Raw genomic sequence first — 21,658 nt, 5'->3', positions numbered from 1 at the left:
AAATTTGTCACTTAAAAAAACAATAATATAGTGGAACCTTGGTTCTTGAACAGCTTAGTTGATGAACAAATCAGCTCCCTAACACTGAAAACCTGGAAGTAAGTGTTAGTGTTCTGGTTTTTGAATGTTTTTTGGAAGCCGAACGTCCAACAGTTTCTGCTTGAGTGCAGGAAGCTCCTGCAGCCAATTGGAAGCCGTGCCTTGGTTTTTTAACATTCTGGGAGTCGAATGAACTTCCGGAATGGATTAAGTTCGAGAACCAAGGTACCACTGTACATATATTTACTGACTGCTTCTACAGGTCCCCTTTTGGAAAGCACCCTTGAAGACTGCAGTTCTCACCATACTTCTGCGCTTCAGCCATACCCACTTTTGATGTGTGTCCTCTATAGAGAGTTGGCCACAGGTCCAAAAGAGAGGTTAGCCATCTCTGATGTATGGTGTGGATACGAAAACATTAGAGCTACTGGTATTTAGAAGATGACAAGGACATGTACCACATTTATTATGTCAATGAAGCTGAAATATAACCTTCCGCAGGCAAGTTATCAAAATTATTTATATGTTTATATTTTATTATTAAATTTGTTTCTAGAAGCTGCCTTGAATATTGTGAATGAGGTGACACATTTAAAAAATACAAAATTAGATGCTTGTTTCAGCAATTCTAAGAGCCAGAAGTGACATCTGATTTCTACAATGTTTCTTTGTGCTTTGATTTATTACTTAATACCATAATTTGATGCTTTATAAAATAATGAGACATCTGCAACATGGAGAAATGAGGCATAATCATAAGAAGAAAATGCACCCATTCAAGTTAACTACAAAAAAGCTGAAGAATTCAAAGGACCAAAAATCAAAGGGGAGTGAGTTACATTAGAAAAGCAGTCACAAATACTTTTAGGACACTCCAGCTGTTCTTGCAAGGGGGAAAAAAAGTTTTGAACTTCTGGAATTTATTAAGCTTGGTAAGCTTATTGGAACAGGAAAAATGCCTAGGTATTTGCTTTTGCCAAATGAAATTTAAAGCAACTCTGAAACTATAAATCTGTTTTCAAGTCTTATTTTTTTCAAACTGTAATCCTAGACGTTCACATTTTAATATTTTAAAATAGAACTTCTCAGAACAATTTTAACCAAACAAACTAATGACAAGACTGAGAAAGTGGTCTGCCTCGGTATTTATCCAGTAAAGATCAGCATAATGTACTAGTGTGAACTTCAGTTTTGCTGTTTGTGCAATATCTAAAAAAAGTAAACATGTCAACCTCAGTTTGTAGGATACTAGTACTCAAGCATTCCAAACAGTTACCTAAGGTTCAAACATTTACCTATGACTCCTCCATTATGGGGGATCCAATTGCTTTACATTTTATCTGGTGCAGAGTGGGCAGAGTGAGTACTGTATTTTTCCATCTATAAGATGCCCCCATGTATAAGGGGGGAAATGAGGGAGATCTATCCATGTATAAGATGCCCCCAAATTTTGGACATTATTTTTTAGGGAGAAAAACCTAGTCTTATACATGGAAAAATACGGTAATTAAAATGGTTGCCTGCCAACTACAAGATCAAGGTGGCCCAACAGGTAGCCCTCAACACCATTTTTGGCAGCCCTCAACAACACTGAAGCCTCCCCTCCCTGCAAGCCCATGTGCTGCCTTCCCAAAGCTGGGTAAGGAGGCACTGGGCTTTGGGAAGGAGACAATGAAGGCTCTGACGTGGTCCTAGAGTCCTCCCGCCTAGCTAGTGCTTTCTTGGGTTTGGAAAGGAGGTAAGAGGGTTCTAGGACCCTGCCATAGGGCTGGGGGGAGCGTCAAATTTTGGCCTCAACCCCCCCCCCCCCAAAGTGTGCAGCCCATGGTTCCATGTCAAAGTACTCTTGTGGCCCACTTGGTATGAAAAGTTGGAGTAATGTACTCCTCAGTTGCTTCATCACTGTAGAATGATAAAGGGCAATAACAGAGGGGCAGGAAGAGCCAGAGCCATTCCATCCTGCTTCCTAAAAATGAAATGCTTTAATAGGTCCTAAGTTTTTTTTATAAAATCCTGCCCCAACTGCCCAAGTCATTAAAATATAGCAAGCTTGCAGCTAACTCACTACTTGGCTGCAAAAGAGAGACTGTATCATCAGTGCAACTTTAAGTCACCTGCATTGAAGTTTGAACAAAACACACAATGGAAAAAAATAGCTGAAGCCACCAAAGTTTGAACTGTCTCAAGTTACAACCATGAAAAATCTGCTGAGTATGATTTCTAACAAAACACTAACATGTGGAGAGGGAGTTTGCTTGCAATTCAGCTCAGATTTGCAAACACCAGCAAGCTTTTGGTGAATCACAACGGAGACTCAGACTTATGAAAATATTTTAAACCATTGCAGCTTTGTACAGATTTAATGGTTATTTAATAGGTTGTTTAATGTTTATAAACCTGAGTTATTCTCTGATTGCATAAAGTGATAACACAAGCATGAATAACTGAGTTTTCAATACCACATGACTATTAATGTACGAGGAAGAGAGGGGTCATACAGATACATCCTGTCTGTACTGATGCACTCTGCGTCAGCCCCTTTCCAAGGCTCTCCTGCAATAGGACAGCCTACCAAAAACGCCTAGGCTGTCCCTGTAAGCTGGGACCCTGATCTCATTTGGCAGGCTTCCTTACTGCAGACATTCCTCCAACCCCAGGGAGCCTTGGAGAGCAGCTGGAATGGGATGCAGGGGCACACATGGATAAACATATGCAGGCCTGCTCTCCTGCCTGGCACATGGTCCTGGAGGCTCAAATAGTGCTACAGGCAACAATCCAAAACATAAATACCTTAAAACAATAAAATGAAAATAACAACCAGAACTAACACTGCAGCTCACAGTTGATCTCATCTAGATTAACCCCCTTCAAAGGGTTGGGTGAAGAGGACTTCAAAAACCAGTTAGCAAAAGTGCCAGTTGTATCTTGGAGGGAAGTTCTATAAATGAGGTGTCACCACAGAGAAGGCCCTACCTTGTGTCACGGTAGGCTTTACCCAGCAGTTAGACAACAGAAGGACCTCTCCTGCAGATCTCAATACAGAGGTGTTCCTTTAAGTATTTGGGTCCCACGTTATTTAGAGTCTTAAACTGTAATCCTAATCTCAATTACCTGGGAGTAAATCTAAGATAGCAGCAGTCTCCTGAAATACAACACTTAAAAAAAAACCCAACCATATTTTTAAGCACGTCTTGGGGCAACTTTGAAAGAATAATCACAAAGAACCCCCTTTGGTCTTCAACAGGAATACGATGCAACCTCAAGCGCCTACAGCTGGGGATGTACCGTAACTTATGTTTTCAATGTCTATTCTGTACTTGGTATCTATTCCTCCTCTTGTTATACAAATAGTTCGTTTATTTGATAAGGAACTCTGGCAACTACTGTTGACTCTCAAAACTGCTAAAACCATTTCCCCCTGAAAAGGATGCCTGAAGCTTAAAATCCTACATCTCCTATTCACTAATTTCCATCTCACATTTTGGAATAAGTTATGTTCATACATCATTTTCTTCACAATAATTTCCTCACTTTGTCCTTTATCTGCTGCACAAACCACCTTAGAATTCCTAATATAGAAATCCAATAGTTTAAGGGAAGAACTGCGTTACGTGTACCCTTTAATTGTATTTTTTCAGAAAAGAAACATTCCCTTCCCCCTGGTGTCTATGATATATTAGCACAAGCTACTTAATGAACAGAGGAAATAGGCAAGAGTATGGGGGGATGGATGGGACTTTCGGGTGTCAAACTTTTACAGGTTAACTTCTTTTCCCAAAATGTTAGTAAAAAGACTCTACTGTATGTTTACTTTAAATATTAGAATACATGGAGACACATTGCAGTGATTAATATGTTCCCAAATGTCTCTTCATGCTTGCCCTGTTTTGCTCCTAAATGAGGTTTAACCCCCAATGGAATTCAAGTATTCCAGAACTTTTTTGAGTCTGCTTGCATAAAGAAGCATTCTAAAGAGCATATTTGAACTCTGCTTCAAAGCACAACCCCTTGTGCTGAAATTCATATACAGCGGCTATTCTTAGGAATTCATTTCTAGGTATTCATTGGTTCTTCCTTCACCAATTACAAACCAAAACATTAATCTGCCATTATCAAATGCTAGCAAAATATACCAAAGTACTGTGTGACATCTGTCTGTGAATTACTGAAAGGCACGTAATATACAGCATATGTAAGTTCTTCTCTGCACAGGAGACAAAATTGCTTTGTGCTCGTTTCAGATTAATGTATTAAAATTATTTTTCTTTAACAAGTAGAATATGCAATAACATACAGCGAGATCAACACATCTCTGAAATATACTTATTTTATACTAAATTAGAACTTGTCAAAAATTTCATTCTATAAGCTCCTTTGAAAAGAACAAACAAATGCTTCACCTCTGCTGATGGAAGGCAATACTATCCCCCTCCACTTTCTGACCTCCTAAAAAGCTGCTATGTGGCGAGTTGGGGGCCCCTCCAGAGTAGATTTGAAAGTGAGGGTGTAGGGGGAGATGGGGTTACCAAAAATGGTCTCCCTCTTCCATTTCACTGACAGGTTCAGTTGAAGGGAAGTGTTAGTTATCACCCAGGGTTTTTTGTTCCTGCAGAATAAAACCATTATTAAAATGAGTAGAGGACTTACAAGTTGTGCTACAAGTTAAAGAGAAAACAATAAAACTCACAACATTGAGAGATCACTAGGCGAACATGCTATATGCCATCAGTCAATGTCTAAAACAAGCAAAATTTGTGCTGGAATTTCTTTTATTAAAAGCATAAAGACCTTGCAAAAGAGTATTAAAATTTCAGTCAATAGAGCATAACTGGCCAAACTAATGCAAACTCATGGATAATCCTTCTATAAATCTTAATTTGTACAACAGAATGTTCAACATTTATTGAAGTCTACCATCTTGATCCTAAGTGTATTCAGCCCAAACCAGAATTTTATTGTGTTACTGAAATAAGATTTCACTCCTTTTCCAACATCGCTAGCAACTGATTCATACAGCTTTTTTCTGATTTCAACTTCTTTTTGTCAACCTGGTTTAACAGTTGCATGAATGCCAATGAAAGCATGTTTGACAAACACTTAAGCTCACTAATGCACTCAAGGTCATCAGGGCAGTATGTGAAACACTGCATAGCCATTGATAGGTTTGCTGGCATAATCAGTGCTTAATTTCTAGGAAGAAAGATACCAGGGTCGAGTTGGGCTGCAGAAGTCACCCTCTGATCTGGAAGTCTGTTCCCTTCTTGTTATTGTGTGTGAACTCTCTGTAATAATGCACAGCTAAAGGAAATGAATTCTGCATCCCCTCAAGAGCACATGAGGCTTTAGTACTGAAAGCAGATGCCCAATGCTGACCCTGGAACAAATTAATACATGAGCATAGCAAATTTATCAACACAACCAACAATTTTGAACAAATAAATCCTAGTTTAAAACAAGTCTCCTAAGGCCATGTTTGGATATCTTAATAAACTGTAAACACGCCTAAGTGAGCCTTGGGCGCATATGGCTGAGGGAAGAATTCAGAAGCTTTAGTGTCCATTGACACTTTACCATAGTTTGTTGTTTCATCAAAGAAGAAGAAGAAGAAGAAGAAGAAGAAGAGGAGTTTGGATTTGATATCCGCTTTATCACTACCCGAAGGAGTCTCAAAGTGGCTAACATTCTTCTTTCCCTTCCTCCCCCACAACAAACACTCTGTGAGGTGAGTGGGGCTGAGAGACTTCAGAGAAGTGTGACTAGCCCAAGGTTACCCAGCAGCTGCATGTGGAGGAGCGGAGAAGCGAACCCGGTTCCCCAGATTAAGAGACTACCGCTCTTAACCACTACACCACACTGGCTCTCAGCAACGAATGATACTTAATGCCTGAAAAAAAACATGAAACCATAAGCCAGGGGTAGAGAACCTCTGGCCCATAGGCCAATCCTGGCCTGCCAAGGCATCCAGTTTGGCTCGCAGGGCTTTCCCCCCAAAAACTATGCCTAGACCCATCACCTAATGTCAACAGGATGGGAGGACAGGGTTTAATTCTGCACTGGCTACATGATCTTGTTCCCAGGAACAAGACTGCACAGCCAAGGCAACACAATTTGCACCACATTCATCAGCTGAGTGACAATTAAATCCCTAAAATTCATTTCAAAATAGGTGTCTCATGCAATCTTCTTCAGAGAGGCTTTAACACTGCTCAAACAGAAGCGTGAGGCCTTTTTAAAGCCTTTTGCAAGTTTCCCCCTTCATCCTTGGAGGCTTAAATTGGAAGAGAGACTTGGTACAGGCTTTGTGACTCCTCCAAGATCAGGAACTTAAAGGGGGAAGACTTGGAGAACCCATTGCAAGTTTCTCTATTTTCCCCTTTTGAAGCCTCTGAGATTGGGGGACTTAAAAAAGGCGCACAAGGAGACTTGAAGCACAAAAGATTTTGATAGGTGGGTGGCCTCATGAGGCAGATCCTGATAATGGTATTATGGCCCATGGAGCCAAAAAGTTTTCCCACTCCTGCCATAGGCTAAACCTTTTGGCACTGACCAAGCAGACTGGCAACTACTACTTTTATCTGTTGAAATAGCTGCTCACCCTATAATTGGGCCATGCTGGAATGAAACACTGATACTTTATGTATCTTGTGTACAGGCTTGCAATTTATCATATTTCTTGCAAGAGACACAGACCAAGATTACCTACAAAGGTCTTTACAACAGGCATCTACATGGCTTTAAAATAATGCATGCACATACATGTACTTTTGCTCACCTTGCACCTACATTTTATATGCAGTTATAATTTCATACTTTGTACTAGTTTCAGCTGGTGAATCAAAAACATCTTGGGGGCAAGTCAAGGAGAAATCAACAGACAAGGCCCTGGTACTCATACGGAATGTATTTAGAGAACTGGGGTGGCGGGGGGAGAACGACTCACATTGAACAGCTATGTTATTTTAAATTGGTTTTATGTTTTATGCGTACAAGGCAGTGCTGGAATTTCAAAGTTGGCTTTTGCTTGCATTCATCATAAAACATGTTATATGAGGAGCTGCTGCTGCTACCACTAGCAAAACAGCTGCTGCTAGAAAATAAGAGGCCAGTGGTCTTAACAATTTATTTTTCCTCTGGTAAGTACGCCTGATAAATGGGGTTCAGTATTTTATGGAAAAATTAACATTGTTTTCAGTCATTCTGCAGACACAGACTTTTGAAACAGACTTCTGAAATCTATTTTTATATTTTAAAATCCTGCTGATGTGTTCATTCTATCTAGAGATGGTGTCAATAGCTGGATAATGCCTTTTTGTTTGCTGAGAGATTGCCCTTATTTTGATGAATGACAGCTAAGTACTTGAAATTCAAAACAACAATCTATTCCTGCTTCTCAGACTTTTGCAAAGTGAAAAGCCACATTTGGCACCGATCAATACCAAATTCTTTGCCACAGGCCATGCACTATTAGGCTTTGGTAATTGAGTGGGACATTACTTCTCGAAACAGAAGCAATTAACAGACCTACCACTTCCTGGCAAAGCCCTTGTAGGGTTGCACTCAGGGTTTTTTGTGTGTACTTGGCTATGATACCTGAGTACAAAATACATGAGCTGCACGTCAGCTATGGAGCGTATTACATGAATTGTGTGCCCTTGTTTCTTTACAATACAGTATATGCAAATAGACACCTGATCTTATTCACTTTGCTTCTGAGTTATGTTTTGAGACACATCAGAAATCAATCAGAAGCTTGGGCCTAGCTGTTGAATGAAGTCCTGATTCAAGTCTTAGCTTCACACCAAGAAAAGAATGAATAATCATCCATTTGTTTTCTCTCAAACTTTAAAAAACAGAAACAGGAATGGAGAATTTGTCACTGTTACAGATACCTGATACAGGTGAAAAACAGTGTTGATTACCATTAAATCTGGATACAGTTTGGCCATGAGTTCATCCTCAGAGAGGAATGAGTCCATTATATCACTTACAAGCATCCTTTCAGGGGGGCAGAGGGAGGTCAAAGGAAGAAGCAGGCAGGTCTCTATCCTGTCACAAGGGAAGAGACCGTGACAAAAACCTAGGACACAAGTGCTCTGCAAGCTGTGGATACCTTGGGAACATTACTCAGTGCAACGTAAGACCTCTCCCCTGTTGCACTCCTAAGCAGCACATCAAGAAACTGTCAGGGAGGGGTGTGTGTGGTTTTTCCTGCTTCCTCCAAAAGCTAAAATGAAACTCCATCTCCTTCCAGAACTTCTTTAACATATATGTAGAATGGAAAAGAGCAAGGTTGGTGATGGCCACCAAAAAACTGGAGGGAAATGGCTTAGGCTTGGGATCCCTTTAGATGGTCATCTGTGGCTTAGGTGTTAATCCAGGAAGCTTCTTTCTCCTGTGACCTCATTCCGGCTGGCTGGTCAGTAGGGAGATTGGAGCTCTCCAATTCTGGCGGAAAGCAAGCCAGAGGTTTTCAAGGTTCTCTACTGTTTCTGTTGATTCCATCTTAGGCAGGCTCCCTACAGCTGTTTACAAGCTCAAGAGAGATGTGCAGAGACCACAATCAATTTGGGAGTATGTTCAGATTAAAACAAACAAACAAAAACCCCTGTGCTCAGAGGCCTTTGTGCTTATTAGGAAAAAGTTGTTGTCATCATCTGCACAGTTGAGCTTCTTAAGAATAATCTTCTGGCACATGAATGAATATATATAAATATATATATAGAGAGAGAGAGATACTGGATGTAAGATGTTAGCTTGCTGATCCCTTGTGAATCTAGGGACTCACATACATTTCTTTTACTACATTTGAGCATAAAATTTCATCTATGTAACTTTATTATTTAGATTTCTTAGCGATTTTTGTGGAAAGCAAGCTGTGCATACCATAAAATTTAAAAAGTGAAGTCAAACACAAGACATATTTTACATATTGTCATAACACAGGGAAAATAAAAACTTCAACTTCTTATATTTTTATGCATGGTTTTAAACACCTAATAGGTGGATTGAGAAGATTTACCAATTCACTATGGAGTAGTTGAGGCTTGAGTACAGCAAGGAAGTGTGTGAACTTGTTTCTGGCAATAATGGAGATGCAGTAGCACATATATGGCTGCAGTTACCAATCAAATTCATGCATCAGATCATTCCTTGCTTTTTCTGTTCTAAGGGGAGATCAACCTTTTTCTCTGCAAGCAGCTGAAAAATGAGTTTGAAAGCAAGTCCAGGGAATGAATATGGTGGAAGAGAAACAAAGCAGCCCATCAGCAAGCTGACCCCAAGAGAGGCTCCCTAAACTAACGCTGTAACAAAGTAACTGCTGTGCCAAGAAACCAGATGTGATCACTGAAAGAACAGCTCCACAGCTTGGTGCCCTCAAAAGACTATAAAATGTCAACAACATAATGCAGAGTCAAGGAGAAATAAAGTAAGCCTATCTAACTTCTGAAATTAAGGCTAAAATCCTATTCCATGTGGAATGCACATCTCTAATAATGCATAACACATTGGATGCAACATTGTGTGAGTGCAAGTTCATTCCCCTATCTCACAGGCAATTTGCATCTCTACAATATTTGTATTTGGGAAATGAGCGTTTTACTGCAGAGTCTTTTGCCTCTTTAGTTTTTGGGTTTATTCAAAGCTGGTTTATCCTCAGATTCAGGATAGTCATACAGCTACTGAGCTCAGCTGCAAGTAACAGAGATCAGCTGTGGGTATTGTGAAGCTATATTTCCACCTATCCACCTACAAAGTTACTGGAGAAAGAGCCTGTGCAACTAGGAAAGATAATGGATTAATTCTGCCTCCCAAATATTCAGATTGTGGTGTGGCCCAATCATTTCATGATATCTACGGCAGAGAAAAGTATGTTTGATTTAAATAATTCAATGCTTTTATGGGGGGGGGGGGAAACAACCCACACTCTCAGCTTGGAACTTATACTATTTGTTTTGTGCTCCACCTGCTAGTACTTTATAGAATTTCAACCAAACACAACTCAGCATTTATTTGCCAAAGAAAAGCCAGTTCAAGAGCAGAAACTGGTAACACCAAGAAATTGGCTCTCTGGTCTAGCTCACTCTGCATTCCAGACTCAGCTTCTGACTCTACTAGTAGCTGTGGTCTAAACCATTGAGACTCTTGGGCTTGCTGATCAGAAGGTCAGCGGTTCGAATCTGATTTCCTGATTTCAACTAAGCTCCCTCTAGCTACACAACTGTTTATATTTCCAGACAAGGAATGGGCTCTGTTTATATCTACAGTTTTGAGCAAACAATGTGGAGAAGGGTGTGTGTGCTCAGGAGAGCCTCTCGCACCCGTTTTCTTGTCCAACAGCCCTACAGTGCTGTCAGTCAGGTCTTACTGCCTGGTAGTTGCTGCCACCACCCTTCCACTCACTCTCACAGCCCAGATGGGAGGGGACTGATGATGCATTAAAACACCTTGAGCTTGTGCATCCTGCTCACAACTTGCACCTTGAGCTTGGTACAACCTGCTCACAACTTGCTGGGGGAAGCAGGGCTAGCTATCAGGGGGCTTATTCTGCCCAAGATCAAAGCAGCTTGCTTGGTTCCCTGGTAGATCCCCCTCAGCTTCCTAAAACCCAGGCCAGGAACTCTGAAACCCATGCACACTGCATTCCCCAGGGGGTAGAGGCAGCCCATGCTCCCCTAGCCTTTACCAGTGCTCCGAAGAACACACTGGTCTCTTAGGACTCCTAAACTATCAGTAAAATGGATTCCAAAACATCTAGTTGTCGGGATCTCAGATTCTCCTTCGTCTCTCAGTTGCCTTCTAGACCATCAGCCATGGTATCCCTTCTGGAGTGGCTGTCCAAGTTGGCACTACATTGCAGTGTTTCCACTTGCATTTGAATAGTTGGTTCACTCATGATTATCCAACTCTTGGTAATTCTGCTGCCCCTGAACATGTGTGTGTGTGTGTGTGTGTGTGTGTGTGTTTGTGACCAGGAGAGGGCATTCTTTGTGGCAGTTGCTAAGCTGTGGAATTCCCTTTTAGAAAGGCGTTTAGCTTGTAATCGGTTTTAACTGTCGGGGTGGGGAGCCTTTTTGAGTAATTTTTATTTTTACTTGCTGTCTTGCTGTTTTCTGCTGCTATTTTAATGTTTTCATGCTTTTGTATTAAATCAAAAGTGACATTTTGAATTGTTAACTTGTGGTTTTATTTTTGCTGCTAGGTGCCTTGAGCTTTTTTGAGGAAAGGCAGGCTATAATAAACAAAATAAATAATAAATAATTGTGAGAGTGGAGACAGATGATTGCTGCTTTCTATGGATTACCAGCTGACGTGTGGCAGATTTTCAAGCAATCATTGCACTGTTAGTGGTTGTCTGCTTCAGTCCACAGATTGCAAAAATATAGCCTATAGACTTGCTCTTGGGCCCATGCGAGCTGTACGCCAGCACAGTCCTGGACTGTGTGCAGCCATCACAGGGAAGAGGTGATCATCCTACAAATGCCTGTCAACTAATCTGTGAACTGGATCTTAGCTCAAGAGACCTTTTTCATGCTTCAGGTTGAGATGTGATGGGACAAATCTTTCTGCTTCTGTCCTTGATTCACAGAACCCTCATTTTAGGGAACATAAAATTATTTTCAATCTGGACGTCTTCATAATCCTTGAAATGCAAAAGTCCACCAGAAAGTCCATTCCCATGATAAAAATACATATGGTGGGGTTCACTTAACAAGTACCAACAGGAGACATTCAGTGGGGCTTGCCTCCCTCTACCCCTAAAACTGACTCGGAATAACCCTCTGAATGATGCATAGCAGGAGAAGGGGGATAGGCCTGTCTGGGAAGTCGAACTGTTTGCACTGACAGAACACTCACCTTAGCACAGTGGCAAATTCCTCCTATATAAATCTAAATATTTTTGTATAAGTTAAAAGTGAATGGTTACATATTGCAAACCTTCTCCAAAGATTACTATGACCATCACAAATTATACATTTATTTTAGAAGGCAAACTTCATATATAACACATAACAAAAACTATCGGTTTTAGGCACACTTATTTAAGCAGTGGTTTATAAAATATGGTTCTGTTCCAATCAAAGCATTTTTCAGAGTACATCTGAATCTTACAGGCTCAAGATGGTTTTGCCTACTAATTCTCTCTTCACTGATCAGAATATAAAATGTGAGCAGTTGAGAGACAGAATGTATGTAACTGTTCTTTCAAGTTTCATGTTTTATAATTGTACAAGAAAATAAGAGGGACAATGCCATCTTCTGGCCAAATCAAGTTAGCATGGAATAAAGATATTAATTAACTTCCATACTTAATACATGCTTGGCTCTTCAAAGTTTAAATTTCCCTTTCTCATGAGTTTTGGCATTATATGAAAAGAAATGGGCTTATTTACCAGAAGCATAAGCTTACTCTTAAAATGAAAATAATTAACATAGCATTTGTCTCACTTATTGCTACTGACTGTTACACAAAAAGATTTAGCATTATTTATGCTAGATTTAGTTGAAACCAGTACAAAGAAGAAGAAAAAAACATTTCCTGTTATTGCACATGCAGACTGTTCTTCAGGAGAAGAGGCTTAAGACAAATAAAAAAATCTATGATCCAAATTCAGAGGTGTATCCAGCCATGTCACTCATCTGACAGAATGGGGAAGGGGATTTAGAGAGGAGACAAATGAGCTTCCCTCCCCATTCTTCTGATAGAAGCCTTACCATCAGCTGAGTGACACTGCTTATACAACCCATTGCAAGTTTGCAGCAGAAGCTAGCTGTGGAAGCACTAACTGACAAGATCCTTTGATGTCTCCAAGAACTGCCCCCTCAAAAGATACCAAGCAAAATGTTTCATGTATAAAAAGAGCATTTCCTTGAAAAATGATGACAGCAAAGAAACAACAGAAAAATGCAACAGAAAAATGGACTTAGGTGTTGTGCTTCTAAAAAGAAAAAAAACCTATATAGTGGGAGGGGCAAGCTGGCACTCACTGGGCACCTGGCATTTCAGCTGCAGAGCTGCGAGGAAGCCTTGCTTATTCCGTGGCTAAGGGATGTGCTGTGAGTTATCTTTTTATGTTACATCTGTTTTCCCCTGTTTTAGAAGTGGGTTCTGTTAGTAACTGGATCAACGAGGAAGCGTCTTCTGAGACATATGCTCTCCCTGCCACTTCTCTGTTAGCTACAGCAGGATACTCCAAACATCTCTAAATCATAGTTTCCATACTGTATTTCTGGGGGGCCTTACTTACTTGAAAGCAATAGCTGAACAGAAGATGCAAAGAATATGGAAACTTTTTTTTGCATTTTAATCCAATGAACACACTTTAAAAAAGAGGAGTGAACATCAGAGTTACAGCTGTCTTATTGCTTCTTCAGCATTTAATATGTGACATTTAAGAATATTACATTTATTTATTTATTAAAAAAGAAAAACCAATCATGGATATATCAGAAGACATTTACCTGGGTTTTTGTAGATACTGAGTACATCCTTGAAATAATGAGGTAAAAATCTTTCTAGTAAAAGCAGCACATCCTCCAATTCCTCCAGAATCCCCACAAGTAGGAAATTTTCATTCACATTCACTTTTGCTCTTTCAAGGGCCCATTCCCCAGGCTCCCTTCAAGAACATAAAAGAAAAGAATCTTTAAATTGAATTTGCAAACAAAAGCTTTACTCTGTAATAAAAACTGAGTTTAGAACAATTCACAGTATTAAGGCTGCTAGGCAGCTAGAATATTTCACCTGCGGAATATCAATCATTTTTAATGTTCGCTATCTAAGTTTCTGTGACATATTTTAAAACTTTCAAATAATCTTGTTTATAAGCCATCAATATACCAAGAAGCTGACACATGGCTTGCCCTGCACAGCATAGCCCAGCTTTCACTAACCTGGTGCCCTCCAGAGGTTTGGACTATAACTCTTATCAGCCTCAGACAGCACCTGAGTTGTAATCTAAAATTTCTGGAGCGCACCAGGTGAGTAAAAGGTAGCATAAACCTCATTAGGTTTAGCAACTTAAAGCAACAAAGGATCTGCCTAATCAAGGGATCTAAGCCGTCAATCGTGGCCTATTTGTGGTTGGGAATGTTATATGGTCAGCAGGCCAAATCCTTATCTCCCCTACCCAAATTAGACAGCACTCACCCATCACATCACTTGGTGTCACTATGACACCAGGGGATGGTCACTGGAATTCAAGGCAGCATGCAAGGTTTGCAAAGAGCCCTGAGTGGTAGTTTAAAGTGCCTTTATTCAGGAGGCCTGAAATCACCACACATCAGCTGATAGACAGTGACTTCAAGTCTACCTCTGGCAGGGAATTGGCTTTGTCATCAGGTTCAGTTGCATCTCCACCTGCCCCACATCTGATGTCACAGATGGGGCAGGTGGCTATATTCTGGCAAAACCTGGATATTGAATTCTGGACAAATTGATGCTTTTTGAGGTGTGAAAAGAAGAGGCTTATTAGAGCCATCTTATTTTTGCATTCCTTCTATTCAGTATTTTAGAAACGGAAGGGAAGGTCGATTGATCTGTCCTCTCTTTTTTTGTCCAGTCCTTTAGCATTTGGCACAGCTTGCTTTCTAATGCAATCTGTGAACTGGTATTCTGCACAACTCCTTGACTTTCAGATTAATTACCAGCATGATATAATTTGGGCTCTCTGCTGTTTTCTGTGGAACATTCCAAAACTGAAATCACCCCAGCTCCAGTAGGTGGTAAGAAATAACTTTGAAAAGGGAGATAACATAGTTACCTGCATCTTGGATGCTGTCCACAAAAATATGGAATAATATAAAATAACCTGGGATTGGAACATTCAGGGTAGTTCTCAAGAATGCATACGTTAATATCCTAAAAGAAGGGGAGGGGGAAAAAAAAGAAAATGTTGTAAATGAACTATGAAGTTCTCTGTTGTCTTCCAGTGATGGAGCACAGATCTAAGGCCCGAATTGTCGAACAAACCATTGCATCAACATGATTTACTACATTCAGAAGGGAATCCTCATGTTTTATTTATATTGCTTTTGAAACTTACAGGTGTATGGGTGTGTAAAAGTAAAGGTAAAGTGATCCCTGACCATTAGGTCCAGTCGTGGCCGACTCTGGGGTTGCGGCGCTCATCTCACTTTATTGGCCGAGGGAGCCGGTGTACAGCCAGTCATGTGGCCAGCATGACTAAGCCACTTCTGGCGAACCAGAGCAGCACACGGAAAGGCTGTTTACCTTCCTGCCAGAGCGGTACCTATCTATCTACTTGCACTTTGACGTGCTTTCGAACTGCCAGGTTGGCAGGAGCAGGGACCGAGCAACGGGAGCTCACCCCGTTGCGGGGATTCGAACCTCTGACCTTCTGATCGGCAAGTCCTAGGCTCTGTGGTTTAACCCACAGTGCCATCCATGTCCCTCTATGGGTGTGTAGATGCCCTTTAAAAACAAAACAAGATCCAGTTATATCTGCTTCCTTGCTAACATAAATCTGTTTGTGCAATGGAACTTCTTATTTCTTTTCTCCCCTTTCCAGCCACACCTGCAATCCCAAAATCTGATATGGAGGCTCTCTTCAAACTTTTGAAGCAATTTGGGATATACGGGCAGCTGCAGGGAGATGGAGAATGAAAAGCGCCGCTGTGCAAGCAGACAGCTGCTCATGCTACACTGAATCTCACCCATAATTTTAAGATCAGCACGAGTATTGGAAATATCAGTTCCTTTACAAAATATTCAGCTACAAGTTATCTAACTACAGAAAGTTTTGTCAAGTTATGCATCCCTTTAAAATGCAATGTTTTATAGTATACACTTATGCAGCTAGAGAGGCTGAAATCTGGAACTTGTCCAGTGAACACCTTTCCACCATACCCTCAAATTGGCTAGGAAGTTTCTGGGAGTAAACCTGTGGGGGGTGGGGAAGCCATTATTGTTTTTGAAATTTTCACGCTTGCAAGTTAACAGTTCCTTCAGCTCATGTATTCATAGTCTTTAAAATGGATAAAATGAATATGGATAGTGGGTTAGTGGTAATTTATCAAGAACCTGATTAAATTTCCAAAAGTGAGTAACAATGCATTTAGTCTCAGACCAGAAATTATACAGATGTATGTCAGAGGCACAGTTTGCTGCAACAAATCTTCTCAAGTTTGTTTTTTTCCTTTTAAATCTTTAACTGTTTCAAAATCAAATGTATAAATCTGGCACAGTCTTCACATTCATGTAACAATTCCAATAGCACACACTGTGCTGAACAAATTTGTGGAGGTATTCCAAAAATGAAGCATAAATATTCACAACCATATTTGAGGAATTATGTATTAGCAATTTAGAATACAGTGGTACCTCGGGTTACAGACACTTCAGGTTACAGACTCCACAAACCCAGAAATAGTACCTTGGGTTAAAAACTTTGCTTCAGGATGAGAACAGAAATCGTGCGGCGGCAGTGGGAGACCTCATTACCTAAAGTGGTACCTCAGGTTAAGAACAGTTACAGGTTATGAACGGACCTCCAGAACGAATTACCATAAGTTCTTAACCCGAGGTACCACTGTACTGTGTTTGTAAAATGTGTTAATTCTATGCAGAATTAGATAAATTAACAGGAAGGATCTGAAACAGACGAGATCACAAGTTTACCAAGGACTGGAGCAAATTTGTGGACTATATGAAAAGCATTTGTGATACGCAAATAACGTTTGTGGGTTTACAGGAAGCTTTGTGAAGAAATAATATTAGAAACAATGTAAAAAAGGGAATAAGGGAATAGGTTTATTTAAAATAAAAGGCAATGTTAAATTTAGAATTGCGGATAGAAGATTAGAAAACGGAAGATTCGCGGATGAGCTGAAGGAAGTCAAAATTACGTATTTGTGATAATATTGAAAATGTATGTTTAAATCTTGTATTGAAAATGGAATAAAAATATTTTTTTAAAAAAAGGATAGACCTTAAATGGAAAAAGTTTTAAATACCACTAATCTAATGGCTCCAATAATGCACACTTAAAAGCATATTATTCAACAGTACATATTTGTGTAATCCTTACTATAGAACTAAAATAATTATATTGTTTTTAATAGCATGAATTTTAATTTGATTTCAGCTCTGATATGTTGTTGTTGTTGAAGGAATGTTAGCAGGCTATTGACTACAAAACCTTATCCCCTCAAATGTTTGTCCCAGTATTTTGTCTGCTCAACCCTTTAAAGCCTAGGGGCTTCTCTCAGCTAATGAAAATCTACTTTATCTTCTGGCTTTGGTTAAGAAAACTAAGCTTTAAGAAGACCTGTTAAAATCTGTGTTTGCATAACATATTTTGAAAACTACTAAGAGGATTAAAAAAACAAGCTAAAAATTATAAACCTTAAAGCAGAAAGGTTTATATAACAGCATATTCAAGTATAAGCTATCACAATGTAGACTAAAATAATCTGCAGTGGCATATTACTTCCCATGCTAACTGATGATATTCAGGTTGCCATCTAATAAACTGAAAGTATCACATGAATAATATAAATGCATGTGTACACCATCAGTATGGCAACTGAAGACAGAACTACAAATGGAAATTTTTCTGGACCTTTTCTGCTTTTTCAAATGAAATAAGCTATTAAAGTTTCTATAAAATTTGTAAGTCAGAGGAAGCATCTAGAAGTTCTTATAAATCATAATACAGGAAATAAGAAGATCTTGATATGCATGATTTCCTGGTCCAGTTGCCTACAGATAGTACAATGGATGTAAGCATACAAACCTGCACCACCCTTTTAGAAGAATGGATTTTGTAAAAACAGAAGAACCAGGCTTTAGGTACATCATAAGATTTCAAATTAGATACCATTCCATTCCCTAAATAGCTTGATGTTAGAACTGAAGATAAACAAGGGCAATCCTCTCTCTACGTCAGAGGTAAGCAAGTATAGGATTGTAGCCTGATTCTTTTAGAGAGCCAGGGTTCTGATTTGTGGACCATAGCTTTCCCACTATAAATAGTGTGTGTTTAACACCACCAATTTTAGTGCAGTTATAAGGAAATATCATGGAGAGAGCACATACGAAAATAACTTCTGAATCCTGAACCCATTTATGTTGAGACAGTACTTGCACCTACAAATTTAAGAACTGTCCCTCCCAACAGAAACGCATTTGAAATAATATATGCAAAATGTGATATATAAAACAGTGTTTGAAACTCCCATTGTTCTAGGCGCATTTTGCGACAGGGAATTTCATTAGTGCGAGCAGTTTCTGAGCTCAGATTTCAGATTAAAACAACAGAGTGGAAAGTAAAGAGGACCCTTTTCTGCCTCTCCTGTTCCAGCTACTCTCTGAAGACTGGAGAAGAGACCCTCTTAAGAATATTTGGGGGGTGGACAGGGGAAAGACTAGACCATATGAAAAATGGACATAATGTTTTGCTGCAGTTCATTTATTTTCACTTTGTATTCTTGTTATAGAAAAGCACACCTAGACAGTCCGTTGTTGCACCCATAACCTCGGTTTAAGCTGCCATTTAGTTCCTAGCTTTCATATCTCAGTTTCTAACACTGATATAAAATGCTCACATACAGCATTTTTGTACTGTCCTTAATGCACCTGTGTGGTTTGAAATAAAATCACACAAAGTTAAAAACAGTCCCAATACAGAAATGGCTAATAAAAAGCAACAGATTAAAAGCAGGGTTAAAAAAAGAGAGCTGTAGTAGCTCTTACTTGTTCTTAGCCTTTTAAGCACTTAATCATGCACTTCCAGATACTAGCCAAATCTAGTTCATCATTATTAAACAATATAACCAAAGGCATCTCATTTTTTTCACCAAATATTTTGCCCTAGCTTTCCATTAGATTTAATTGGTTTTTCTACTTTCATATATATTCCCTAATGAAGATGAAGAGAGATGTCAACTGAAGGCATATCACAAGAGCTGCAGAGGAAGTGGTGAACTATATAAATGGTTTTCAACTAGAAAACAAAACTAAAAAGAGGGAAATGGATTAAAAATATGAATAAATCAATGTGTGAGCCTAGTGAGAGGTGAACTCTCCTTCTAAAAGGGTTTCCCTTTCTAACATCACAGCTTGTGTCAACAGTGCTCATCACTGAAAGCCAAAGAAAATTTCCTTGCTCTAAAAAAATGAGAATCCTCAAAACCACTTGCCGAACTTCTAATACTCCCCCACCCCCAAAATGCTTATTTACATTACATTATTATTTACAAACAGAGCAAGCTGGTCGTCATACAGGAAACTAGACTTCTTCCATCCTGTCTGGCATGACCCCAGACCACCTTCCCTTCTCTGCATTTATGGCTAAATTTATCATTCATTTCCAGTCTACACTTCTGAACCATTTCCCTCTAGATTTTTAAAGAAACCAAAGAGCTGATAGGAAAACAAACAAAGCTAAAAGCCAAAGCACATGACCCAAACAGACTTTGGAAAATTAAGACCCCATTAAAGTTTACATAGATATCTGAAAAAACTATTATATTTTACACCATATTTCTGCTCATTAGGGCTCTCAATAATACAGTCACTTAGGTGTTTCTCTCTTCTGCTCATTCTAAAGTGGAGAGAGGAGTGTTGAATCCCATTATCTATAGGGAACCATTATCAAAATTAAGTACAAAAAGAATAAACAGATCTGAAGCCTGCTTGCCCAGCTACGCTATTTAGGAGTCGTGATGGCTTGAGCAGAGTGGCACATCTGGAAGTTTCTTGACTAAGAAGGCACTATAACTGTAGTAAAATTATCTGTGGAAATTACTCAAATAGCCCAGAGCATGAGTCAAAAACAGTTCTGCTTATAAGGGGAAGGGGTTGCTGGTACTATCCTGGTATTTAGGAATACAGTTGGAGGAAAGGAAGGGCAGCTGGGGTGAAGATTCCTGTTGAATGCCTCCATTTAATATTTACAAACATACCTGTTAAAAATGAAATCAACATACATACTATTAGGTTACCTTCATCATCAACCATATATAAGATGAGGGATACCTAGCTTGCCAGCAGTACATGTAAAAACGATCTAGGGGTTTTAGTAGACCACAAGCTTAACATGAGTCAATAGTGTGATGCAGCAGCGAAAAAACCTAATGCTAGTCTTGGCTGCATCAACTGAAGTTTAAGGTCCAGATCAAAGGAAGTAATAGTACTGCTCTATTCTGCCTTGGTCAGACCAACCTAAGTTCTGGGCACCAAAATTTAAGGAGGACATTGACAAGCTGGAACATATGCAGAGGAGGGCAACCAAGATGATCAAGGGTCTGGAAACCAAGTCTTATGAAGGACAGTTAGGTGAGTTGGGCATGTTTAGCCTGGATAAGAGGAGATGGGAGAGGAGATATGATAGCCATCTTCAAATATTTCAAGGGCTATCATATGGAAGATGGAGCAAGCTGGTTTTCTCCTGCTCCAGAAGGTAGGACCCAAATCAAGTTATGAGAAAGGCGATTCTGACTAAAAATCAGGAAGAACTTTATGACAGTAAGAGCTGTTTGACAGTGGAATAGACTCCCTCGGAAGGTGGTGGACTCTCCTTCCTTGGAGGTTTTTAAGCAGAGGTTGGATGCCCATCTGCCATGGATTCTTGCATTGCAGGGAGTTGGACTAGATGACCCTTGGGGTCCCTTCCAACGCCACAATCCTCTGATTCTATGATATATAAAAATGCATTATTAAAACATTTTCCAGAGAAGTACATTATCAGCTTGTTTAAATTTCCATTTTTTAATGTTAGTAGAACTTGATCTTGCTTATGAATGCAGGGGGATGGCTAAAGGAAACCATATGCTTAGCAGATGTGGTGCAAAACTGCATGCACAGGCTGCCAATGCTATTTGAGCCAAAGGTTTGCAGCCAATACTATTCCACCATGGGGCCCGTTGCAAGGAGATGTGCCAGTGATAATGCACTGTGCCAGATTGTGTGGGTGTTTCAAGAAAGGGTAAGAGTCCACCAGAGACTACAATAAGGCCAACAGCATTATTTCAATGTCCACACAAGACTGCTGGGGTGACAAGCTACAGTTTCCAGTCCATAACCCTATGCATGGCCACAGTTACCGCCAAAGGAAAAATGATTTAATCAAAATAAAACAAAAAAAAAACCCCAGAATCCTCTTTCTCCTCTTTATCTTCCAGAAATTGGTAACATGATGAAGGATTCCAAGGAACAAGATTACTGTCACAGGAAGCAATGTGACTCATGAGTCAGGACTGGACAAAAAAATTGTTGCAAGTGTGTTGTGCTAGCTATGAAGTACATCATAAAATTGGATAGTAGCAAAGCCATGATAAATCTGTGATTGTCAGGAAAGAGGGAGGCCATTTTTACACATTAGGAGGGAAAAGTATAGTAAGGAGATGCACCTTTGCCTTTGTCTGCACTCGCCATGAATTAACCATGGACAGGGGTGAAGCTAGGCTTTTTTTTTCACCCAGGTCAAAGACCCAGTTTGGCAACCCCCCACGTGCATTTGCACACACAAAGAGCCTCACAATGGCATCCCTCTGGAGGCTTCACCTGGGGCAAAAAACCTGTCTAGCCCCCATCCCCTATAGCTGGCTCTGAGCATGGACACTGAAGTGGGAAAGCCATTGTGCACAGAACTTTGTG

The 21,658-nt window shown here is 39.8% G+C and overlaps 2 protein-coding genes across 8 annotated transcripts in view; one reads left to right on the top strand and one right to left on the bottom strand.

The window, feature by feature from the left end:
• The window catches only part of UST (uronyl 2-sulfotransferase), a 118,474-nt gene that overhangs the window by 16,950 nt on the left and 79,866 nt on the right, over positions 1 to 21,658 (bottom strand). Inside the window, exons 6-7 of the mRNA XM_083496285.1 lie at positions 14,802 to 14,899; positions 13,501 to 13,658 (exon numbers count right to left, since the gene is read on the bottom strand). Of these exons, the coding sequence (XP_083352411.1) occupies positions 13,501 to 13,658; positions 14,802 to 14,899 (256 nt within the window). The remainder of the gene's footprint in view (positions 1 to 13,500; positions 13,659 to 14,801; positions 14,900 to 21,658) is intronic.
• LOC310703746 (uncharacterized protein) overlaps positions 1 to 21,658 on the top strand; it is a 151,962-nt gene that overhangs the window by 63,856 nt on the left and 66,448 nt on the right. For 2 of the 7 annotated variants that reach the window (XR_014524335.1, XR_014524336.1), the window contains one exon: positions 9,209 to 9,943. The exons of 4 other annotated variants lie outside the window; for them this stretch is intronic. The gene's annotated coding sequence lies outside the window, so the exon portion shown is untranslated. Of the gene's footprint in view, positions 1 to 301; positions 8,767 to 9,208; positions 9,944 to 21,658 lie in introns of those variants that run through there. One more of the 7 variants, XR_014524337.1, reaches the window with a different exon arrangement.

This window comes from Podarcis liolepis, assembly GCF_965112155.1.
Source record: "Podarcis liolepis genome assembly, chromosome: 3".
Classification (NCBI taxonomy): Eukaryota; Metazoa; Chordata; class Lepidosauria; order Squamata; family Lacertidae; genus Podarcis; species Podarcis liolepis.
The sequence above is the reverse complement of the archived record's forward strand: the minus strand, read 5'-3'. Positions and strand labels throughout refer to the sequence as shown.